This window comes from Panthera tigris, chromosome A1 (genome assembly GCF_018350195.1).
Source record: "Panthera tigris isolate Pti1 chromosome A1, P.tigris_Pti1_mat1.1, whole genome shotgun sequence".
In the NCBI taxonomy this organism is placed as follows: domain Eukaryota; kingdom Metazoa; phylum Chordata; class Mammalia; order Carnivora; family Felidae; genus Panthera; species Panthera tigris.
The window spans coordinates 232,621,646-232,642,372 of NC_056660.1; the positions used below are offsets into that span (position 1 = coordinate 232,621,646).

Genomic DNA, 20,727 nt, shown 5'->3' on the forward strand with positions numbered 1-20,727 from the left:
TAGTGTCATAGTGTTAGAACTAACTTTTAAGTCCGTGACCTATTTTCAGTTAATTTGGGGGGACTATGTGAGCGAAGGGTGGAAGTTTATTTTTTGCATATGGATATCCGGTATTTTCAGCACCTACCGTCAAAAGCTTATACTTCCCCCCAATGAACTGGCCCGGAACACAGTGAAAAAGAAACAGTCCATATAAGTGTGGGGCTATTTCTGGACAGTCTGTTGAATCCCACTGGCCTAGGTGTCTATTTTCATACGAACATCACACCATGCTGATTACTGTCGTTTTATTTCATGAGAAATCCTGAATCCGGTGGGATAGCATCGCCACGTTCGGCTTTCTCAAATTTGTTTTCGCGTCCCTGGGTGTTTTGCACGTCCATACACATTTTAGAATCTATTTCTTACTCCCTACAAAAAAGCTTGCCGGGATTTTCGTTGAAACGGCACTGAATCCACAGAGGATAAATCTGGGCAGAACTGTCAACCGAACATAGAGCGTTTGGATTCACGAACAGAATCTGTCTCTCTCCCAGGATTCGTTTTGTTAACTTCTGACAACGACATCTTACAGTTTTCCGTGTGAAAGTTACACACATTTATTCAGGTTTATTCCTAAGTATTTTGTATCTCTGATGCTATATTAAATGGTATTTTTTTTTTCAGTTGCTGATTGGAAGGTTCTAATATACAGGAATAGAACGTATTTCTTGTAAGTTGTAACCTCACTAAAGCCATGTCCTAGTGCTAGCGGTGTTTTTAGGTTCCATAGGATTTTCGATATAGACCAGTATTATTCCATGCAAATACAATGCAGGTCACATGGCGAGTATTAAATTTTTTAGCAGTCACATTCCAAGTAGGTAAATTTCATTGTAACGTACCTAGGCCGTATTATTTTATCATGTAGTGATTTTTTTTAATTACGAATGAAATCGTTTACATTCTCTTCCTCATACTTCGTCTTCAAAAGTGTGTACAGGTCCACCTGGGCGCCTCAGTAGGTTAAGTGTCTGACTCTGTGTTTGGCTCAGGTCCTGATTTGCGGGATCGAGCCCCACATGGGGCTCTGTGCTGACATCGTGGAGCCTGCTTGGGATTCTCTCTCTCCCGATCTGTGCCTCTCCCCTGCTCACACTCTCTTTCTCTCAAAATAAATATATAAATATTAAAAAAAAATTAAGTGCTTCCATTTGGAGTACCTCTTGATTCAAAATACTGACGTAGCAACTTGTGCTTGTGGTTACCATAGTAGGCGGTGCACAGACAGACAAAGCCATTCCACTCTCATTTCTTAGTCTGCATGTCTTTTGTTTCTTATCTTGCCATTTTCACTAGCGAGGGTGTCTGTACAGCATGGAAGAGACATGGTGGCTGTGATCAAACCGACCTCACTCCGGATCGCGGGGGACAGCATTCAGTCTTTCACTATCAGGAACGACGGTACACTTTTTCACAACTGCCTTTAATCAGTTTGAGGTGGTTCCTCCCCACTCCACGTGAAGGGGTGTCGAGTTGTGTCAAATGCCTCCTCCGCGTCTCCCAAATGATGACATACAGTGCGTTTACTGAAACGATCCGTTAATGCGATGAATCACATCAACTGACTTTTTTAACGTAAAACGAACTTTGAATTCTTGAGATAAGCTCCATTTGGTCATGTTATATTTTATACAGAAAACATATTAACACGTTATGTTTTTTTATTCTTATTTTTCATTGACAATTTTGGTCCGTGTTTTTCTCTCCTTGTAATGCCTTTGGTTTAGGGATCAGAATAATGGTGGCCTCATGACATGAGCTGGGAAATGTTCCCTCTTCCATTTGGTGGAACAATTTGTGTTGTACTGGGATTACTTTATCCTAAAATTTTGGTAAGAACTCACCACGAAGGACATTTCAACCTGAGTTTTCTTTGTGGGAAGATACTTAATTACATATTCAAATTATTTTATACATATAGGACTATTCAGGCTACCTATTCCTTCTTAAATGAACTCTGTTAGTTTGTTTTCCAAGGAATTTTTCCATTTCATCTAGATTGTGGGATTTGTTGGCATAAAGCTGTTCATATTTCTTTACCTGTTAAAGACTGTAGAACCTATAGTAACTATCCCTCTTGCAATTCTAATATTGGAAATTTCATCTTATTTCATTATTTCTGATTGCCTACTGAGTTTCAACATTACTGACCATCTCAAAGAACCGCTTTTAGACTCATTGATGTCCTCTATTTAGTTTTTCTGTTTACAATGTCAATGTTTTCTGCTCCTTTGTTTAATTTCCTTCTTCTAATCTGTACAACCTTTTCTAGTTTCTGAAGGTGGAAGCCTAAGTTACTGGTTTGAGCCCTTCGTCTTTCTAATAGAAACTATTCAATGCTATAAATTCTCTCTAAGCCCCATTCAGGATGCACCCCCCCCCCCCAGGAGGTAGGCACCAACTCCTCATTCATCCAGTTCAGCATACTGTCTGATCCCCTTTCTGGGACTTCCTGGCTATTTAGAAATGTGTTGTTGAATTTCCAATTACTGACTGGTTTTCCAGATTTCTTTGGGTTACTGATTCCTAATTAAAGTCCATGAGGGTCAAAGGACATATTTTCTATGAGGGTAATCCTTTCATGTTCAAGGGGACGTTTACAGTCAAGAATATGGTCTACCTTGAGAAATGTTCCACGTGCATTTGAAAGAACACATGCTCTGCGTTGCTGGGTGGGGTAGTCCATAAACACCCATCAAATCGAACGGTTTGGCAGCACTTTTAAAATCTCCTATATCTTTGTTGACTTTCTTCTGTCCCATCAGTTTTGAAGAGAGTTGTAATCTTTGAGTGAGACTGTGGATTTTCACCTCGTGTATTTTCAATCTCTTATCAGGTACACAGGCATTTGAAGCTACCAGGTCTTGACGAAGTGACTCTCTTCCCGTTAGGAATGTTCCTCTGTCACTGCCACCTGCTCTTCTGGGTCCCATACCAGGAATTAGTTCAACTGCTCTTTCCTGAAGGTTCTTTCTTGAACGTTGTGGGTTCCTCCCATGGACTGTGCTAATTGGTGCTCAGGTGGAGACTTCACAGGACCAGCTACAAATCTCTGGAGTCTCTCTCGAGGCAGGAAGCTGAAGAAATCATAGGAAACTACCCCCCCCCCACCCCACCATTGTTTCCCTTCCCATAAAGTTCACGTCCCTGTAGCATCCCTTTGCCGACGTTCCGTGTTACTTTGTCCCAATTTTGCAGTTTTTTAAGGTGGGAGGGTAAACCGAGTCTCTCTTACTTCACCATGTTTGGAAGCGGACATCCGAAATGCCTTCCTCTTTGGAGTAGAATTATCACACCGAGGATGTTTAAAGGACGCTCGTTAATCTCAGCTTTGAACTTATCAGACGGCGAAATTGCTAAAACCAGCTCATTACGAAATCAACGTAACACGACTTGTACTCTGAGAGAGTGGTATATGTTAACAGAAGCCCAGGAACTAAAGCTGCTCGTTAAACTAAAAGCTGAATTTAAACAAGCAGACGCGAGCAGTCATAAATCATGTGTGGCAGAGCTGGAACGTTTAGTTGGCAAAAAGACTTCACCCTCAGCTTAGGACAGTTTTCTGTTTGGGGCGATTTTCCCCCCAGCAGAGACGAGCAACCCTTCCAACATCTTTCCTAATTTGTCCCACCTTCTTTCTTCACTGACTCGCTCGGGGGTGTGGACCACTCCCCACTCGGTGGATGCTCCTGTCCCCCAGGCATTCACCCCCCCCCCGCCCCTGAAGCAAAGCCTTGGTGCGGAAAGAACAAAGGGCCTTACCCCTCCCTCCGCCTCCCAGCTCCCTGGCCTGGGGGTTGAGGGCACACGTGTGCTGCTGCCTGGGGCCACCCGTGCGGCCACACAGGACCCGCGCTGGATTTGCTGCTCTGGTGACACTGTTTTGAAATTCTTTGCTTATTTTTATTTTTTTTTAAATATGAAATTTATGGTCCAACAGGTGCCCTCCTCAATGCGCATCTCCCACCCCCCATCAACCCTCAGTTTGTTCTCAGTTTTTAAGAGTCTCTTACAGTTTGCCTCCCTCCCTAACTTTTTTTTTCCCTTCCCCTCCCCCATGGTCTTCTGTTAAGTTTCTCAGGATCCACATAAGAGTGAAAACATATGGTATCTGTCTTTCTCTGGATGACTTATTTCACTTAGCATCACACTCTCCAGTTCCATCCACGTTGCTACAAAAGGTCAGATTTCATTCTTTCTCATTGCTAAGTAGTATTCCATTATATATATAAACCACAACTTCTTTATCCATTCGTCAATTGATGGACATTTAGGCTCTTTCCGTAATTTGGCTATTGTTGAAAGTGCCGCTATAAACACTGGGGTACAAGTGCCCCTATGCATCAGCACTCCTGTATCCCTTGGGCAAATTCCCAGCAGTGCTATTGCTGGGTCATAGGGTAGATCTATTTTTAATTTTTTGAGGAACCTCCACACTGTTTTCCAGAGCGGCTGCACCAGTTTGCATTCCCACCAGCAGTGCGAGAGGGTTCCCGTTTCTCCACATCCTCGCCAGCATCTATAGTCTCCTGATTTGTTCATTTTAGCCACTCTGACTGGCGTGAGGTGGTATCTCAGTGTGGTTTTCATTTGTATTTCCCTGACGAGGAGTGATGTTGAGCATTGTTTCATGTATCTGTTGGCCACCTGGATGTCTTCTTTGGAAAAGTGTCTGTTCATGTCTTCTGCCCATTTCTTCACTGGATTATTTGTTTTTCGGGTGTGGAGTTTGGTGAGTTCTTTATAGGTTTTGGATACTAGCCGTTTATCCAATGTCATTTGCAAATATCTTTTCCCATTCCATTGGTTGCCTTTTAGTTTTGCTGACTGTTTCCTTTGCAGTGCAGAAGTTTTTTATCTTCGTGAAGTTCCAATAGTTCATTCTTGCTTTTAATTCCCTTGCCTTTGGAGACGTGTCAAGTAAGAAATTGCTGCGGCTGAGGTCAGAGAGGTTTTTTCCTGCTTTCTCCTCTAGGGTTTTGATGGTTTCCTGTCTCACATTCAGGTCCTTTATCCCTTTTGAGTTCATTTTTGTGAATGGTGTAAGAAAGTGTATAAACCACAATTTCTTTACCCACTCATCAGTTGATGGACATTTAGGCTCTTTCCATAATTTGGCTACTGTTGAAAGTGCTGCTACAAACATTGGGGTACAAGTGCCTCTATGCATCAGCACTCCTGGATCCCTTGGGTAAACTCCTAGCAGTGTTTTGAAATTCTTAACAACTGCAGTTTGTACAGGGCCCATGTAACGTGTAGCAGATACAGGTGCCGACAAGGTACAGATGTGTGTTCTATGTCCACCGGGCCTTTGAACATGCCCAGGTACATGAGAAAGTAGAAATAAGGCTCCTACAGCTCCTATTATCTTCTCAGTTCCCTCACACTTATTATGGGTTAAACTGTGTGCCCGTGCCAAAGACAGAGAGAGAAAGAGAGAGAGAGAGAAGAAAAAGGAAAAAAACAGATATGGAAAGTCCTAACCCCAATACCTCCAAACATGGGCCTATTTGGAAACAGGGTCACTGCAGTTGTAATTAGTTAAGAATAGCTCACACACGCATAGGCGGTCCCCCAGTATGACTGATGTCCCCACAAGAAAGCAGCCATGGGAAGACGGACAGATGCAGGGAGAGCACCACAGGAGGACAAAGGCAGAGAGGGTGGTCACGTAACTGCAGTCCGAGACGCCAGTGATCGCCAGGGCAGCACGAGAAGCTAGCAAGAGGCAAAGAAGGATTCTCCTACAACTGCGGAGGGAGCGTGGCCCTGCCACACCTCGATTCTGGATCTGTGGCCTCTAGAACTGCGGGGCAGCGCATTTCTATTGTCCCCAGTCATTCAATCTGAGGTACTTTGGTCCGGCGGCCCTTAGACACTCGTAACAGCACCGGGCAGCAAATACCACAGAGCCGCACGTTCACCCGGGAGCCGAAGTCAGCGCCCCCTTCCTGGTGAACGTCTTCTGTCCTAAACGCCTCTGTTACTTCCCAGCACTATCGTTGCACCGGGTCACAGGCTTTGCAGCAGTCGCAAGGAGCCACAACTCCCAGGAGCTTCCTGGAGGCTGACAGCAGTCCAGGCAGCTCTGGGTCTCATCTGGGGGGTCTGGGCATGTCCCAAGAGCAGAGAGAGATGCTTGTTTTTGTGGTGGTGAAGCCGAGATGGCAGAAATTATTATAAACCCCATTCTTGGGCCATAAAGTCTAAAAAGTAAATGATCCGAACCCAAGAGACACCTATATTCTCCAAGAAATGTTTGATTCTTACTAAAATCCCTAGCCGGGGGCAGAAACCTGTGGACTAGAGTACCCAGAAGGAAGGCTCCGTGTGGCCACACAGAGTGTTAAACGGACCATCTTTAGGCAGCACCGGGCCCTCCGCTTCGTCTCCTCTCCCCCTGCTCCTCACCCAACACCGGATCGACCCTTCCCAGCATGATCAGTACCCTGCCTGCCCCTCGGTGTCCACCACTCTGTGCACTGGGCTGGGGCTTGGCCACAGAGAGACGCATAAAGGCCCGGCCTGAAGGAGCTGGTGGCACAACAGACATGACATATGTGAGTTCATTAAAACTTGGAGTATCGGTTAATACCCTAATCCATCGCACAAATGAGAAAATTACATTCGACAGAGATATATGTGTCTATATATAATAAAGATACAGATATAGATATATAATATATTATATGTTATATTTATATAATATATAATATATATTGTTATATTGTTATATATGTTACATATTATATATGTATACATATACATATATACGTACATATACGTATATGTGTATATATATGCATATGTATGCTATATATACATATATAATATGTTACATATATAATACATTTTATATTATATTTATATAATATATAATATATTGTTATATGTTACATATTATATATGTATATATACTATATATGTACATATACATATATGTGTATATATATGGATATGTATGCTATATATATTATGTTACATATATATTATATGTTATACATAATATGTTATACGTATACATGTTATACATATGTTATACATATATATTATATGTTACATATATAATATATATGTTATGTATGTTATACATATATACGTTATATATAACATCATACTATACATGTTATATATAACATATATATGAAGCTCTGCAAATACAGAAAGAAAAGAAAAATATCATGGTGATGATGTAAAATACAGTATTCACCTGTTGTCTCCAATTTTTGTTTACCCCAAATCTCAAAGTTTACTGTGAAGTCTCCGTGTAAACCTCCTTATTTGATCTGGGGGGGGATATATACGTTGCTCCTTCCCTTGAGCTGGGTGACGATGATATTAGCTGCTGCTGAGAAAAGGCGACATGAAACACGGGATACTGGGGAAGCTAAGTGAGGTGTTGCTTAGCAACTCTTAATGGGATAATTTAAAGTCTGCATTTATTTTTTCCCAAGAACTCGCTGCTGCTCCAGCCTGGGGTCTAGAATTCACCGCCCTTCCCGCCGGCAGCTTCCCTGCACGCACGCATGGGCGCACACACACCGTCCCGACCTGACGCTGTCTTATCCACCGGCTTCCACGTTTCTTTGGACAGAACCGCACCCCCCTTCATTACAAGCACAAAGTAGCTAGAATTCCATTACAAACACAACCTTGCATAAAGTCCTTCACAAGCACTGAAGGCAGTGAGCCCTAGCCCAGCCACCATCCAAAGTGTCCCCACCGAAGCGGAGTCCGTAACAGACGTTTTGGAAGTCTACAGAACATTTTTCCTCCCTTGTAAAGTTGCAGCTCTTCCAAGAAAACACTGCAGATTCCAGACTGCAGTCATGACTTCCTTCAACTTCACGTGGGCTTCTCCAGGTGGTGCCTCCAGATGCCCCGAGGGCTGCAAACACCAGCATCCTCGTGACGGCACCCACCTCCCGGAACACGAGAGCCATCCTACACAGCCTACAAACAAGGTCACAGGTGGCACCCAGATCCAGGGCAGCGCGGGGAAAGGCTGAACCCGGCTGGAATGCACACTGAGCCCTGAGTTGGCCTCCTGGCAAACGCCCACCCGGGACGCTCTGAGTCTGGTGGGTTTTTCCTATGGGAAAGATACGGCCTTGCTGCAGGTGTATAGGAGCTAAGAAAGGACCAGATGAGAAAACCAGCAGAAAGAAGCGAAATGAAAAGGAATCTATTTGTAAGGAAGTGATGTTAGCTTCAGTATAAAAGCAATCATTAATGGGGCGCCTGGGTGGCTCAGTCGGTTAAGCATCTGACTTCCACTCAGGTCATGATCTCCCAGTTCATGGGTTTGAACCTCGCGTCTGGCTCTGCGCTCCCAGTGCAGAGCCTGCTTGGGATTCTCTCTCCTCCCTCTCTCTCTCTGCCCCTCCCTTGCTTGCATTTTCTCTCTCTCTCAAAAAATAAACTTTTAAAAAAGCTATCATTATTTCCCAAACAATAATGACTAATATATACATGGACATTTGTTTCTTGAGTCAAATATGTCCCATTTCTCTTGGGGATTCATCTGAGGAATGAAAATCATATTCCCTTCAACTGGGAATATCTGCTGACAATATGAACCCATGGTATGATCAATTTTATGGCATCTTTAAGTAACAGCTCCCTCTCTTTGAAGTTTTTCCAAATGACATCTAACCTAAAAGCAGCTCAGATAGAACAATCCAGAATTCCCAAATATGTCCCTTCCTCCTCCTAATAATCTGTCATTCACTGAAGCATCACAGGAAACACCCCACATTTTCTTTTTTTCAATTTTTAATGCTTATTTATTTTTGAAGGAGAGAGAGACAGAGCGTGAGTGGGGGAGGGACAGAGAGAGGGAGGGAGACAGAGAATCCGAAGCAGGCTCCAGGCTCTGAGCTGTCAGCACAGAGCCTGACAGGGGCTCAAACCCACAAACCGCGAGATCATGACCCCAGCCAAAGTCGGACGCTTAACCAAGCCACCCAGGCGCCCCGTCACACCCCACATTTTCCATGACAAGAATCACATGGTGATGATGTGGAGATGATACACGGTGATCATGGTGCCAGAATGCCGTGTTCAAATTCCGTCTGTCTTCCCAGCTGTGTGACTTTGGGAAGGTGGCTTAACCTCTCTGGGCTTTCGTTTTCTCACTTGCAAATTCCAAGTAATAATGGTACTTGTGTAAGTATACTGAATACTAGTACTGAAGTAAGTATACCCTAGAGGGTAGCAGAGATCAGGTAAGTTGTGTACATAAAGTCACTGAACACCGCCTGGCGGAGGGGAGAACAGGGATAGCAGACGTGTTTTCTATCGCCGTGATGGTGGAGCAGGCCAGCAGACAGGCCGCTTACGTGTACGCGTTCAGTACGTCCGCAAGTATCTGCACTGTGATCCCTACGTATGTGACAACTCTACTACCCATGAAGACCCGACCAGCAAACAAAGACGTTTCCAAGGCCACCCGGTCTTTAAAATGTACACCGATATGAGTGTGGGGTGGGGGAGATACTGCACAAGTGCAGGGGTGAGTATGGCAGCGCCTGTTTCATTCCCAGACAGGAGTTTAATTAAGATGCCCGTCCCCAGGGCCAGGGCCTGGGCTCCTCTACAGAAACGCACAGAAGGAGGAAAAGAGGAGGAAGCAGAGAGGGACTGTTCCGGAAACACCAGCAGACTGTCTACTGGGGCAAGGTGAGGGCTGGGAAACCCCCGGAAGGGTGGCCGTAAATTCCCAGCTCACTGCACAGCCAGTATGACTTTCCCCTCGCTCTGGCTGGGAACTAACAGTAGGGGGAATACAGAAAGGCCACCTCCACTGAACTGCCAGAAATGGGCAGGGTCTCAAAATCACTACACTCCAGGCTGGGTCCAGCTGCACTGTGCTTCCTTAACATTCACATTTTGTCAGTATTATCTTTGCCGTTAAAGCAGCCAGAATGCAAGGTTTAAACGCCCCTCATCTCTCTTGCTAAATGAAGTAAGTATCTGCATTGCTTTTTAATTTTTCTCAGGTGTATCCTTTTTCACAGTCATAAAGTGTTACCCAAAATGCCCCTTGAGAAACCCCCTTGTGCACAAAGGCTTAGAGACGGGTGCCCCGGATACCGAGGGGCGGTCTCTCCAAGCTGGATTTCTCTCTCCATTCACAGGCCACTAGGTTCTTCCGATGATAAACAAATTCTGTAGCGGCATTCCCGGCGACTGCCCTAAAGGAAAAGCAGACTGATGCTGTACCGTTTCACAGCCTATGAGAAAGAAGCCTCTATCTTCTCTCATTTTCTTCTGCTTTCAATCAGAAAAACAAAAAAAGGATGTTTGCACACTGACGTCCTACTTTTGTAAGGAAACATACAGGCACTTGGGGAACGTCTGGCATCCTTTCAGGTAATGCGACCAAGGAAGTGTCTTCTTCCGGGAGCAAAATGCTAGCCTTTCAATTTGGCGGTACCTTAACAAACCTATACGACAACTTGAGCGTGGTCTCCCTGCCAAGGTGAAAGGAGGTTGTCAGGAGTGGAAGCGTTCCCTCAACTCTATTCAATGAGCTGCGGGTATGAAGGAAGCAGAAAACTGGAGACAAATGCAAAGAAATCTCAGCTTTCTTGTCTTCACTTGGCCAACCCAGCATCCGTATGCTAAGTGCCAGCCATCGGGACCACTGCTGTCCTGCCCTGCCTGCCGCCTTCTGAACAGTATTCTCATCTCAGACAGAGGGTCCTAAGTCAGGAGCTATCTGCTGAGATGAAATGCATTCCTTGTTGCTAGAAACTCATTAAATAAAACATCGTCTAAAAGCTTGGGCTTCACCAAGTAACCCAGAGCATTACAAAAACGTACCAGGCAAAACTCCCTGGGTGTCACATCACTAAAGCAGGAGCCCGAAAGATTCACTCGCGTTATTCAGACCGGCAGAGGCACGGCGAGGTTCCCTTATGCACCAGCATCCGCTCGTGATGGCGTCTGTCTACGTAGCAGTGCAATCATCAGGTTATCTTCTCTCTGGATTCATGAGTGTGATTTTATTTCAACAGGATGTTCACATTCCGGAATGCGTCTGGTTTTAAAAAGCGCCAAAACCTCCACGGCACGCATTTAACTGCACGGTGGATTTGCGGTTTAAGTGAAGCTCGACATCAAGAGCAGTTATCAAAATCTCAGAAGGGAGAGCGGTCGTTAGAGCATCATGTCACAGGAGGTCCAAGTGGCTCCTCGCGATCCACTTAGGGAACGGTATGTCTTCCAGTGAAATCACAGCTCTCGTGAGTTTAACCGTGTCCCTCAAAGAGGCTATGTTCAAGCCCTCACCCCCAGGACCGGTGAACGTGATCTTATTTGGAAATGGAGTCTCTGCATATGTGATGCGATCATCAGAACAGGCTCTAAATCCAGTATGATGGGTGTCCTTGCAAGAAGAGACGAGACACAGATGAGAACGACGTGTGACTGCAGTGGTACGTCTACAAGCTAAGGAATGCCAAGGATTGCCAGAAACCACAAGTAGCTGGAAGGCGCAGGAAGGATCCTCCCCTAGAGCCTTCGGAGGGAGAACGGCTTTGCCCAGACCTTGATTTCTGACCTCTGGCCCCAGAGCTGGGAGACACAATTTGTGAACCTCGTCAAGCCTCTTCCTGTAGGGCTCACCCTCCCAGGAAGGGCCCGCGCTCTAGAAGCTCTCACACAGACACCACTGCTATGCTGTCACTGCATGTGCGTGTGCAGAAGAGGGAACCCAATATCCCGTACACACAGCCACTGGTTTATTAAAAAAAATAATAAAAGTTATCCCACTGACTTGACCTAACAGAGAAAGCAAATACCTTAGATAAGCCTCTACGAACATTCCCTGCAAAGCTGTTCAAGTATCTTTTTAGAACCATTCAGGAAAACAAGAACGGAAACAGGAACAGTACTGGTCTCCTGGCCTCTCTGTCATCGCATGGACGGGACAGTCAGGGCACAGACGCAGCACATCGATAGGACTTCGATCTCAAATGCCAGCGTCCCACTAGGCAGCCAGAGCCCCAAACTCTGCAATTTACCACCGACTCCACCCGGAGTTGCTGGAACCATCGAGAAAATATCACTTTTAAACCCTTTCCATCCAGGAGGCAGCCGCGTGGAACAAATGTCAGCAGGGGGGCCGGGGGGGGGTGCTGGCAGGTGGACAGGGACGTCAGGAGGGGCCGGCTGGTGCCAGAGTCAAATACCCAAGGCCGAGAGAGGCTCTGTGCGCTGTCCAGGCGCTGAGCACAAACTGACCCCCCCCCCCGCCTCTTTTCCAGTTTCCTCGATTCCCCAGGGATTCCTTCCAGGCCACGCTCCCGACCCTCCTCCGAGCTGGCCACCCTTCTACCTGCTGGTTCTTCCCCACACGCTGCAAAATCGCTCTTTGTGCCTCATCAAAACAGACAACTCGTGGCCACAACTCTGCTTCCTGAGGGTTTGAGAGCTGGTTCTCTAAAAGCACCACTGAGGCACCGTATCCTATAATACAGGGCTTCTCGGCCCCAGCACCCCGGACATTTGGGACCCGATCTTTTTTTTCTGGTGGCTGCTGCAGTGCATACTGTAGGATGTTGAGCTCTATCTCTGGCTTCTACCCATCAGGGGACCGCAGCGTCCCCCATCCAGGGTGGGACAATCAGACATGTCTGTAGACGTGGACGATCACCCCCTGGGGGTGAGATCGCTCCCAGCAGAGAAGCATGGTATCACGAAATAGAGGCAGCCTCTAGAGCGAGGCCCCCCATGGTCTAGTGTGCTGCTTCATCCACCGGCCGCCTGGGCGCGAGCGAGGTCCTTCTCGCCCCGTGTCTTACGTCCACACTCGTAAAACAGCAATGTGTCAGTGACCACCTCAGGGAGCAACCTGGGGATAAGTGAGGTCACGCAGGAAAGCATGCAAAACAGGGATTGTAGCGATGAAACAGAAACGAATGTTGTAAGACCAAAAGACAGGTAAAAAGAGAACGAGCGCCTACAAAAAAAAAAAAAAAAATCCGCCAAGAAAGCCGAGCGAGCAGCCTGCTCTCGGCCGAGGGCTCTCCTAGGCGCGAAGACACAACACATCCCCCCCGCCAGGAGTCTACATCCTCGAAGGGGGGGGGACGGTGAGGCACTGGAAAAACTGCAGCATGCTGAGCGAGGGGTGGAGCACGTGGGGGGCCCCCGGAGGTTGCGGACGGCTGCTCTGAGGGCAGCAAGGTTAATGAAGGTGACACAGGGGTCACGCAACACCTGGAGGGAGCATTCCCGACAGGTGGGAGGCCCTCGTCCTGATTAACTGGTTCTAGGAAAACTGATAATAAAAACAAAGCACACATTATGTCACCGCTGACACTACAGGTGTTCCGGTTACGCTGGGCGTAGACTTGAGGCCACTTGCATAGTGTTATTCTGCACGGCAAGTCCTGGCTAATACAATCAGAAAACACAGCACACGTGAATAGACTGAATTCAGGACTTGAAAGGAAGGAGAAAATTGTTTCTTAAATTATCGTCAGACGGTGACGCTGTCTATATAGACAAACTGAGACCTTCAGGTAAACTAACAGAGCTAATAAGAGTTCACCCAGATTGCTGGATACAGGTAGGCATTAAAAAAAATAGTATTCTTACGCACCAACATTAACCAAATAGAAAAGGTAATTAGGGAAAGAAGAAAAAAAAAAAAAAGATCCCTTCGGGGCACCTGGGTGGCTCGGTCCGTTCAGCATCCAACTCTTAGTTTCGGCTCAGGTCACGATCTCACAGGTTTGTGAGTCTGAGCCCCGTGTCAGGCTCTGCACTGGCAGCATGGAGCCTGCTTGGGATTCTTTCTCTCTCCCTCGCTCTCTGCCCCTCCCCTGCTCACATGGTCTCGGTCTCTCTCAAAATAAATAAACTTTTAAAAAAACTAAAAAAAAAAACAAAAGAAGAAAAAAAATCCCTTTTATAAAACAAAAAAAAATTTAAGCACCCCAGAACAAGTCTAAATAAAATGACCACTGACTTCATGAAGGAACAAAAAAGTCTTCAGACATAAAAGAAAACCGTAATTATTGGATGAACATTCCACATCATTCCACGGAAAGAGTCAATGCAACACAACAGCAAACCTCTGGATCTTAAATAATATCCTTTTATTATCTCCTAGATGTTTTACATCATTTAAAGCAAAAACTAAGAAATTGCATAGTTGAAATTCAGATCTCATCTGGAGTTTTCCCTGGACATGATACGGAAAAGTAAGCTCAGAGAATTCTGGACAAAAGGAGAACAGGAGAACAAAGACAGGCCCTTCCCGACAGCAAGGCTCTTATAAAGCCACGTTGCAAACAAGGTGACAATGGTGCAGGCAGAGACCGCCAGGTGGGTACCACAGGCCCATGAGCAGTGCGCCTGGCCAGTGGCCTCCTCCTGTCCCACGTGCGCACGGTGAAGGTAGGAGGGACGGCGTGTGCCCTGGAAGGTGCTGGGGTGAGGCCAGAGTGTGGTGTGTGCACAGAGGGGGGACCCGGGGCGGGGAAGGAGCTGGGAGCCTGGGGCTACACACCCAGCCCTGCAAAGAGCCTGAAGGGGACAGGGACGGGGAGACTGGCCAGGGGAGCTGTCCACAACAATAGCATCCTTTGGAGCAGAGAGACCAGAGACCGGAGAGCCTCCCCTTTGCAAGAGAAACCGAGGCCAAAAGGGGATGGTGGCTTGGCAGAGGCCACGAAACAACCAAACCTCCTGACGGAACCCACTGGAAACCTCCCCTTTGGGGAGCTCATCCAGGGCTCTCTCCAACTACAGCACACCAGCAACACTGTCTCTGGGTCCGCCACTTGAGCGCTCTTGTCCGCTGCCGTCTCGAATCTCTCTTCTCTGGCCTCTCCTGTAATTCTCCCTCACTGGTCCTGGCCTCCTAATGCCTTCTCCTCTATTCGTTTCTGGTTCTTGTTCCTCCCGCCCTGCCCCCCAGGTCTTGGGTCCCCATCAGCTCTGTGACAGCACTCTCAGTGCTCAATGCACACTCTTCCTGGATGGCTACAGGACCCCGTGGCTTCAATTACGAGCTTGAAGCTGGCAACTCATATATCATTTCTGCAGCCCAGCCCTGCACCCTAGACAACATCCCGCTTACTCAGGCAATCCAGGGGACACACCCACACAGCAGCACAATAGGAGGGAAGTCCCAAAGAGCCAACATCCTTCAGATGTAGCCATTTTCTACACTAAGAGCCTCCCCAAGGTCAACATGAAAAACCATGGGTTTCCCAACAGGTGTATGAAGCAATCCTACTGATATGAGGGAATCAGGGTGATAGAAAATCAGGGTCACAGAAGTATGTCTGCAAGGAGAAAGCTCTAATAACTGAGAAAGAGTACAACTTCAACAACCAGTGCTGGAGAGTTCAGGTAAGGCTCCGATCCCAGAGGGATCCTGGAATAACAAAAAACCTCACGGACCAGGGAGACTATGCAGCTAAACGCAGTATGAGAAGTCAATCCGGACCCAGCCGTCTATAGAACAAATGATGAGGTGAGACCCAGGCCTGCACCCTGGCTGCTGGCAGGTCTGGTAAGTCAAAACGGGCACTGAGTGACTTCACCCACGGGGCACCACGAAGACTGGCTATTTCAAACGGCTTTCTTCCCAGCCACGGGTCTCCTGTTTACAGTTTAGGGCCAAGTTTACAGGACTCGTGTGTCATCAATCAGAGCATATAAAGAAAACACAGAAAATATTTTAACGGCTTACCTGGTCCCAGGGGGAGACGGTGCCTCCAAAGCACATGAACAAGTACCCCATGGCCACCAGACACATCCATATCACCAAAGAGAAAAGGCGTAGCAGCTTCTTAAACACGGACTCGATGCACACGAGGATGAATATCGCAAAGAAGATCGCCAGGGCAGTTGGGACTGTTATTAAAAACGCCACATGGTCTTCGACTTCCTAAGAGGAAGAAAAACATCGCAAAGGTATGGTTTAGAAATACCGGGATGCCAAGGGTTCGTGTCCTCAAATGTTGTCCGCATTAATCAGTGTCAAAATACATCGGGTTTTAAAAATGATTTCAGTATGAGAGATGCAGGGAAGCACGGATCCCCCTACTTCTCCACCACGTCGATGGGAATGCAAACTGCTACAGCTGCTCTGGAAGACAGTGTGGAGGCTCTTCAAAAAATTAAAAATAGAACTACCCTACGACCCAGCAACGGCACTGCTAGGAATTTACCCAAGGGATCCAGGAGTGCTGATGCAGAGGGGCACTTGTACCCCAATGTTTCTGGCAGCACTTTCAACAATAGCCAAATTATGGAAAGAGCCTAAATGTCCATCGACTAACGAATGGATAAAGATGTGGTTTATATATACAATGGGATAGTACTTGGCAATGAGAAAGAATGAAATCTGGCCATTTGCAGCAATGTGGATGGAACTGGAGGGTATTATGCTGACTGAAGTAAGTCAGAGAAAGACAGATACCATATGTTTTCACTCATATGTGGATCTTGAGAAACTTAACAGAAGGCCATGGGGGAGGGGAAAGGGGGAAAAAAAAGTTACAGAGAGGGAGGGAGGCAAACCATAAGAGGCTCTTAAATACAGAGAACAAACCGAGGGTTGATGGGAGGTGGGGAGAGGGGAAGGTGGCTGATGGGCACTGAGGAGGGTACTTGTTGGGATGAGCACTGGGTGTTGTATGGAAACCAATTTGACAATTAATTATATTATAAATAAATAAATAAATAAAAATAAGTCATTCCAGAAGCAGAATGGTTGGAACTTCTGAGGAATTTAAACTTCCCATTCAATAACGACGTTTCCCTACAGAAATAACCCAGTACTGTATATGTAAATTATGCAAACCGGCTATGCCGTTGCATTTAGATTTTCCCTGATAAATGGAGAAGTGGATTTTATGCCAACGTAAATGTAAGAATATTTACTATCAGGATAAAAAATAAGACAACCAACTTCACTGCCTGAAGCAGAGAATCAGAAATACCCCGGCCTCAGAAAATGAAGGCTTCCAAATGGGTTTGAAATGTTTTATTTAAAAATCTAAAAACTGCCTGAGTCTCTAGAGTGATGGGCTTTTATTTTAATGCATGGCAATTAATGTTTTAAAGGGATCACAGGTTAATAGGAAAGGGTCAGAAAGGCCTAACTATAGCAGATGAGAGAGCAGGAAGTACTTACAAGTAGGTGCCATTTTGCAGGCTTCCCGCCCCACTTCTCTCGCGTTCTCGTAGCAAACAGAAAATGAGCATATAGCATTAGCCTCTTCCTAATGCATTTTTTGAAATCCACTTTTGCACACTAATGCTCATTTTCTATCTATGTGTTTCTAGCCACACACACGAAAGGCGTACTATTCCCATTCTATAGGATTTCAGCACAACGTGATAGACGTAGTGTTTCCTTCGGTTACGGCCGCACGATTCAGGCGTTGGCTTCGGCAAAGCGCTGCCTGAACATGGCCATGAACGGCATTCCCTGTGGGCTGGAACCCAGCTAAGGTCTTTAACCCTCATCCAAACATGTTGAGCCCCTAAAGCACCCAAAGAACCTTCCATCAAAGAACCTGCATGGCCAGGACCCTAAGAACGTTCACTGAGGCTTCAGAATAGTAAAGGGTATATAGTAACACCTGGGACTTTGGGGACAGTTCTTTCAAACGCTAGAGCCTGGTGAGCCTTTCGTCTTTTCTGGTCCCCACGGGGTCCACCCCATCCTGTTGGCAGACTCTGGCGTCACCCCGGAGATGGCCTTATCCCAATGTGAAACCATGGGGAAGCAGAGCACATGGGCCAAATCACACACAGACTCCAGAGGAACATCGAGAGCAAAGAAGGGGCGCTGGGCCCTCCCCCATTTGACTTCATTTCCCTTTCTCTCCCACCGTTACTCGTGTTCCACGATCCAAGACAACACCAAGAACAATCACAACAAATACCAATCGATACACGTTCCTGTGCTAAGCGCTCATTCGTACGTGAACCTCTTTAATATTTACGACACCCCTATTTGGGGCATGGTGTCTGCACTATTCCACAGGTGAGAAACATGAGGCCCCGAGAACTAGCAGAAGAGGATCAGACGCACGTTCTTATTCTCTCCCTCCGTCGCCGTTCATGCCCGTGATGGAGTGCCTGAGCTGTACTCACAACCTCAGACACTTTCCGACCACTGCCAAGGGCACCAGATGTGCCGCAGGTGCGGGCGCTCCCCACGCTCAGACACCACAAATAAATGTGCACATGGACACGACAGCATGTCCTCTGAGGACACCCAACTTGAGATTACGACCGCTGCACACACGGAGCCACGAAAACTTATTTTATTGTAAACCTCCCACAGTGAGCTGAACTGTGGACACAACGCTAACTTGTAAATAACCAGGACAGCTGTTTGCCTCGTATGACGGTTCAGTTATTTCATTGACCCAGTAGCGGAGCAATAATCGTTGACTTTATGGGCTTCGTTTCTCCAGAAAGACTGGAGATGATGTGAAAATACGCGTGACGGTAAAGTGAAAATTACTAAGTACAGGAACAGAGGAACGGGAAGGGGGGGGGGGGGGGAGATCTTCATCACCTGTGCTTCCCTGCACTTCTCTTTGAAAGGATCGAACAACCGTGGGCCGCCTGGGTGGCCCAGGCGGTTGAATGTCCTACTTCGGCTCAGATCATGATCTCACAATTCATGAGTCTGAGCCCTGCGTCAGGCTCACTGCTGTCATCATGGAGTCTGTTTGGATCCTCTGTCTCTCTCTCTCTCTCTCTCTCTCTGCCCCTCCCCCACTTGCGTGCGCTTTCTCTCTCTCAAAATTAAATAAAACATATAAAAAGAAAAAGAAAAGAAAGATCTAACTGTACACAAAACAAAGACCCAACATCCTACCATGGTGGGCACAGTACATACAGTCAGACTCAACACTGTTTCGGGTTTTAAATGTTGGAGTCTCTAACTTTTTTTTTAATTTCAGGGTCTCAATCACTGAGAAGTGCCTTGTCTGGGCTGCACGGTGACCTCTCCGTTAGGCATAGTAGACGCAGCGCCTCGGTCCTATGATACTTTTTAAGGGTCCACAAATGTGTTTTAATTTCTTCTAAAATCAAAACACACACACACAAACACACACACACACACACACACACACACACACACACACACACACAAGCTCTTAGGGTCAAAGGTTACATAGATGTTCATGCTAACACAGTTGCAAACTATAATTTTTAGTACATTTTAGAGAGGAAGGGGATTCCCAAGGCTCCTAAGTCAAATGCCCCAGACCCTAAGGGGCTGGTGTTGAGCCTGTGGGCACACGCCCGGCAGGACCGGCTGGATCCCGCGTAGCAGAGGAGGACCTCCAGCATCATAAGGCATCCCCCAGCCTCAGCTGGGTGAGCCGGGCTCCCAGTGGGCCAACAGCTTTTGATGGCCCACCAGTTGCTGCTCATGAGGCCGGTGGCCCTAACCACCACCCGACCTGAGCCCGCGGAAGAATCCTGCTCTTCCCTAAAGGGGACAGTCAGCAATTATTCTGCACTTGCCTTCTGAACTCAAACTCCAAACAAGCTTTAATATGGACTTCTCTACAAAATAGGATCTTTTACAGGGCATCAAGGAAAACACAGTAGAGCTTTCATTAAAGGATGTATAAGTTTAGGGACTATATTCCTCCCCAGCATCTCTGCTGGCATCAGGGGCCTCTCGGAGGGGAAGTAAATGAAACGCAGAAATGCCCTCAGTGCTTGGACCACGAGGCTCTCCTCCCTCCCCTGGGCCATTCCCAGCAGACAGGATGATGAACAAAGTCACAGAGGCACACCCCGTGGCTGTTTTCTTCAGAGCCACTTCAGTTTTCAAAATGCAGAGTAGAAGACAAACAACCTAGCTTAAGATAAAGTGAACTAAAACATTAAAAACACTGTCGATCTAAATTAAATTCACCATACAACACAAACTAAGTGAAATGTATGAAAATGCCTTTATTAGTAATAAAATGCCTTTAAAACATGCCTTATATAGGTAAAAAAAAAATTCACAACACAAACTAAATGAAATGTATGAAAATGCCCTTATTACTACTAAAACGTACTCAAATGCCTTTTAAAACATTTTAAAAAGTACCTTACAATGAAATGTACTAAAATGCCTTTTCATAGGGAGATCTCGAGCATGGTATCATCTATGTAATGGTAATAGGCTCCCCTAGCTCATTCCCTTCTAACACTTTATCCTTTCATTTTCAATGCATTTTCTGGTAATTTTGGAGGGCTCCTAATTGAGAGGTCTATTAAATACTCATCGCTTTTATGTATTATGTGACAGCTCTTTTGTCTCTTAGAGGCTTTTCCATAGGGCAACAGATTATGTGTGTTTTTGTTCTCGCATCTTTCACTTTTTTGTTAAACAGTACTATTTTTCATTCACATGGTAAAGGACAGTCTCATGCAAAACACTGCTTTTCTATAAAAAAAAAAAGTGTTTTGAAGTCCAACAGACAGAGGGTAGGAACCCATCCCCACTTACTTCTGTGCGACTCAAGGTGAGCGCGAGCTTCCCTAAACCTGTTTCTCCACGTAAAAGCAACATGGATACTGCATGGCTGAGGGGCATTCAGTACATACAGGTGCACCATAAATAACAAAATTGTTACCATGATGATCATCATGCCCTTTCTCCTTCAAATCGCAATGCTCTCTCACCAA

The 20,727-nt window shown here is 46.2% G+C and overlaps 1 protein-coding gene across 8 annotated transcripts in view; it reads right to left on the reverse strand.

The window, feature by feature from the left end:
- Nucleotides 1-20,727, reverse strand: part of ADCY2 (adenylate cyclase 2) — a 412,965-nt gene that overhangs the window by 374,347 nt on the left and 17,891 nt on the right. For all 8 annotated transcript variants that reach the window (XR_006221652.1, XM_042997735.1, XM_042997720.1 and 5 more), the window contains exon 2: nt 15,758-15,955. Coding sequence is in view for 7 of the 8 variants with exons in the window: in XM_042997735.1 (XP_042853669.1) it covers nt 15,758-15,955 (198 nt within the window). In the remaining variant the exon portion in view is untranslated. The remainder of the gene's footprint in view (nt 1-15,757; nt 15,956-20,727) is intronic.